This window comes from Oreochromis niloticus, unplaced genomic scaffold, assembly GCF_001858045.2.
Source record: "Oreochromis niloticus isolate F11D_XX unplaced genomic scaffold, O_niloticus_UMD_NMBU tig00006516_pilon, whole genome shotgun sequence".
NCBI lineage: Eukaryota > Metazoa > Chordata > Actinopteri > Cichliformes > Cichlidae > Oreochromis > Oreochromis niloticus.
This window is the reverse complement of record NW_020328038.1, coordinates 3,876-8,530: the sequence shown is the minus strand read 5'-3', so window position 1 is coordinate 8,530 and position 4,655 is coordinate 3,876. Positions and strand designations below refer to the sequence as shown.

The window sequence follows — 4,655 nt, the reverse complement described above, 5'->3', positions numbered from 1 at the left end:
TATGCGAGAGTGATGCAGAGGAAGCCTTTTCTCCGGCCACAGCACAAACAGAGCGCTTGAGGTATGCTAAAGCACATTTGGACAAGCCAGCTTCATCTGGAATAAGGTGCTGTGGACTGATGAAACGAAAATTGAGTTATTTGGGCATAACAAGGGGCGTTATGCATGGAGGAAAAAGAACACGCATTTCAAGAAAAACACCTGCTACCTACAGTAAAATATGGTGGTGGTTCCATCATGCTGTGGGGCTGTGTGGCCAGTGCAGGGACTGGGAATCTTGTCAAAGTTGAGGGACACATGGATTCCACTCAGTATCAGCAGATTCTGGAGACCAATGTCCAGGAATCAATGTTATATACTTATGTGGTATGTGTATTTTGACTTTTGCTGCCATGATGCCAGGTCTCTGTTGAAAATGAGATTTTTAATCTCAATGAGATTTTTTACGTGGATAAATAAAGGACTAATAATAATAAAATAAAATAAAAACAAAGCTGAAGCTGCGCCGGGGCTGGGTGTTTCAACAGACAACGACCCGAAACACTGCTCGAAGTCCACTAAGGCATTCACGCACAGGAACAAGTACACGTTCTGGAATGGCCATCTCAGCCCCAGACCTGAAAATTATTGAAAATCTGTGGTGTGAGTTAAAGAGAGCTGTCCATGCTCGAATGAACTAGAGATGTTTTGTAAAGAGGAATGGTCCAAAATACCTTCAACCACAATGCAGACTCTCATTGGAACTACAGGAAGCGTTAGAGGCTGTAATTTCTGCAAAAGGCAGATCTACTAAATATTGATTTCATTTCTTTTTTTGTGGTGCCCAAATTTATGCCCCATCGCCAAGATCTTTCCGTTTACACAGACCCTCAAGACCCTCTGTGAACACAGCAAAATGCCTTTGTATTATTTCTTTTACTCAAGTCTTATCTGATCATTTGAGGAAGAAAGAAAACACAAGCGTCCCCAGTCTGTTTATAGTAAAACCAGAAACGATAATTAACATTCGCTGGCCGCTTAGAACAACATTTTAAAAAACAAAAAACCCATAGGTCAGAGTATAAATCCCTTTGAGGCAATAATAATTTTAGGTTACTTTACAAAAGTAAAAAGAAAAAAAAAAAAATGGTACATTTTAAAATCCTTTGTTTATGGACAGAATTCTTCCTGTTGGACACAAGAAGCAGACTCCAAAGAACTTTGAGGCTCTGCAGAAGTCTGATTAGGCTGGTGTTCATGCAACTGGCTCACTGTGGTGTGATAATACCACAGTGAGCCAGTTGTGATAATAGTGTATTTCATTATTATCACTATTAATAGTGACAATCTCAGTGTATTTCTCAAGCATAGGGTGTAACAAAGAAATGGATGCCTCCTGATGGGAACAGTGAAGCGGTTTGGAAGTCCTAAAACCTCTTCCTTTGTAATGGGCAGCAGTGGGTGACTCTCTTGTTACAGGCCAGTTATACCACAGACAATCCAGCTAAATTCTCACAGAATTTCTCACAATTGAGAAGTTTCTTATTTCCTTCTGACTTCCCATCTTACTCTTGTTTTTATTTTTTGAAGTACATTTCCTGAAAAGTCCCCCATTTCTATGATCAGAGATGTGAGCCTGATCTCACAGGTTAGGGTTCGGTAAATGAACAGTCATAACATTTATTTTTTTCATTCACAACATACTAGATATTATTCTTTGGTTCACAGCTGGACCAGCTCTACCAAGTTATCTATCACTGTACTATGCATTTAACAGCATTAACCCTTCAATGCTGTAACAAAAAACTAAATGTCCTTCACATGATCCAAAGTGGGGTCTTCAAACAGTCCAGCACTGGAACTGTTTGTGTACTAATAATATATTGCTGAGCTTCTCTAAGTTACAGTAGCTTGTGTTAGTACGTGTACACAAAGACATAAACGTTCAATGATAAAAACACACAGTAGAATAAAATTGTAAGAAGTCATCAGTTGATGCAGTTTAAGGACACTTGTTCTTCTGTGCAGTCTCACCTGGAGCTCACGTTTCTAGTTCATGCCATCATGACCAAAGATTCTTCAATTAATAGTTTAAAGATGTCCATGAATGCACTGCTAACTGCTCTTCAACCTTATAAAACTCAACATGCATTTTGAATAAGAAACACTTTTACAAACCAAAAGCTTCACTGTGCTTAGTGATTTATCTGTCTAAAAAAACCAGGTTCAGTTGTAACTGAGAGAGCGGCTCGGTGGCGCTGAATTATATTTCAATAGAAACACAATTTCATATGTTGTAGTAACAACACACTGCCACAAGATGCAGCCAGACCTACTTTACCATGCTGTTCCAGTAAAAAGAAAAAGTGAGAGAGCCTTGAAAGAGTGACAGAGACACTTTTTATGAACTCATCTGTAATGTGTCACCTTTTCTGTAGGATGAAGAAGTGCTTCCCTTCTTTTAAAGTAAATACAGGCTTACAAAGATCCTCTAAACATGTTTCTGAAATAATCCTAAACACAACCATTAAATCAAAAATGCAAGAAACAATTTATTTAATCACTCTTCTTAACTTAATTCCTTAACTTATTACAAAAATAAACAAAGACTTTTCTGCTGTCTCACCTCTGTCAGTGTTCATGCTGTTACAAGAACAGGTGGAGGTGCAGGTGGAACTTTGACTTCACTGTGGTTTCTATGTGCAGGCAGGAGTGGGACATCTCAGAACAGCAGCGGATTGTCGAGCACGGTGACTCCTGCTGCGACGCCCCCGTCTGAGTGTCCTGAGCTCTTGGTCCTCAGCAGATGGCCCACACACTCATTTATCACCATGTCTGCCTGTAAGAAAACAAAGAAAAGGCTAACATTAGAAACAGCCACCAACCAATCCCTTTTACTCCACCGCCCAAAAACCAGTGAGAAACACTAGCTAATATTAACTTGGAATCAAAGTCCACTAATCCCCAGGCTCCCAGCATAACATACAGTCCAACACAAACTCCACAAACTGTCTTGCTTCAGCTGACTTTCCTTCACCTTCTCTCCAGAGAATCTGTTGTGCTCTTTTCAGCACGAAGCCACACTCCTGCTCACTGATCGTCACCTCTGTTTAACCTGGTCTCAGCAACTTTGTCCCATAGCTTGCACATCCTTTCCACCTCCATCTTTCTTCCCAGCCAACTGATACATACCTTTTCTCCTTCCTTAAAAGCCAGCCTAAGAAATACGATTTTATAATTGCCCAATAAATTAAACTGCCATTTTCAAAAGTATTATCATCAGTAGAGGTCAGCGAATGTCGCTCGGATCTGCTGCACAGCTTGAGGCTGGTCCGGGAAGAACCTCTCCAGGACTCCAGGTCTGGCGAGCACTTGCTGAACCTTCTTGGTACCAGCCAGGTGAGCGCTGATATCTGGACTCTTCACAGCTCGACAGCGCTCCATCAGAAGACGAGCATCCCAGCTCTGCAATTGAAAACAGACAATGAATTCTCTGCTTGCCAGCACACCGACCAGCAGAGCGTGACAATAGTTGGTTTATATTACGCTGAGATTTGACAGACAGAGACAGAAGAATGAAGGAGAACAACACAGAGTCACGCTATCAAGGAGAACTTGGACGGTAGATTCAGCAGTTTGGCTTGAAACTTGCAAACTGTTTTAACTTGTTATGTCCGATTAACTTTTCCTTCCAGGGTGCTCGGCAGTTTTCTTTCACTTGTTTCCTGTTCCTGCCAGCAGAATGCACACACAGCTGCAGTAACTACACACAATGTTGCAGAGAACATGGAGCAGCAACAAACATGTGTTGATCTCTAATCACCCATTCAAACTGACACAGCGACAGAGGTCTGTTGTCACTTATATCAGCCAATCAGGGCTAGACTTGGTATTGCTAAGCAGGGAAAGAAATAAACTCAATGATAATGACGTTCCAGTTTCTCATGAATACGAATCAGTTTACGCAAGTCTGCAGGTTTCACTTTAGTGTTTTTAACTAAACTCTTTGATGTAATCATTCTGAGTGCAAATCAAAAGTTGGACCTGTTCAGAAGTGTAGTTGTCAGGCATGTAACCGTTCCTAAAATACACCACGGCGACCTGTTTGCTGTCCCTGAAGTGAAAGTGACACAAAAGACACATTAATCCATGTGGACACACAGCGACCTCCACTTCCTTGAAGCCTCTCGTGCTGCTGTCCACTGGGAATCCCCACATGTGCCTCTTCCCAGTGTCTATGACATGTAACAAATATAATAAAATAGCAAGGAATTATAAAGTCAATGACAAGATTTTCCATTTAGTTTAATTTAACAGTAGTCATTTTGCAGAAGACAGACATTTGGTTACTATAGTAAAAACTATTATGTCAAATTAACCAAAAAGAAAAAGAGCCAACAAATGCAGACACTTGGCTGTCTTCAGCAACAAAAACGCCATCAAAAAAGTCACAGTCATCAGAGCAACATCAGAGAAACAATAAAGTCTAACCATGGAAGGTTTTATAAATATATGCATAAAAACACAAAAACAAATAACATCAACAATGAGCACCTTTCGCTCATTGCACGCTCCAACAGTTTTGCAAAAGCTTCCCTGGAGAATCATGGAGAAAATACTTTTAGTTCCTGGAAGGAGCTCAAGGGTCTAAGTGTAAAGAGCAGACATGTTGACAG

The 4,655-nt window shown here is 40.6% G+C and overlaps 1 protein-coding gene across 3 annotated transcripts; it reads right to left on the bottom strand.

Moving 5' to 3' along the window:
* Positions 1–237: 237 nt before the first annotated feature.
* LOC109199219 (glutathione synthetase-like) lies at positions 238–4,337 on the bottom strand. Of its 3 annotated transcripts, none has more exons than XR_003218056.1 (3): positions 4,024–4,337; positions 2,606–3,444; positions 238–406 (listed from the first exon to the last, which is right to left on the bottom strand). XR_003218056.1 is itself a non-coding variant. In XM_019354554.2 (2 exons), the coding sequence occupies exons 1-2, from the start codon at positions 4,195–4,197 to the stop codon at positions 3,259–3,261; spliced, it is 360 nt and encodes a 119-aa protein (XP_019210099.1). In that variant the 5' UTR covers positions 4,198–4,336; the 3' UTR covers positions 2,351–3,258. The 3 variants fall into 3 exon arrangements, 1 of the variants encoding a protein (XP_019210099.1); XR_003218057.1 differs by having other exon boundaries at positions 300–324; XM_019354554.2 differs by lacking the exon at positions 238–406 and having other exon boundaries at positions 2,351–3,444; positions 4,024–4,336.
* Between the last annotated feature and the right edge of the window lie 318 nt (positions 4,338–4,655).

Coding starts and splice junctions, on each gene's coding strand:
- LOC109199219 (XM_019354554.2), bottom strand. CDS start 4,197: ATGTGGGGATTCCCAGTGGACAGCAGCACGAGAGGCTTCAAGGAAGTG. Junction 3,445..4,023: donor ACAACTACACTTCTGAACAG/GTCCAACTTTTG, acceptor TTTCAATTGCAG/AGCTGGGATGCTCGTCTTCT.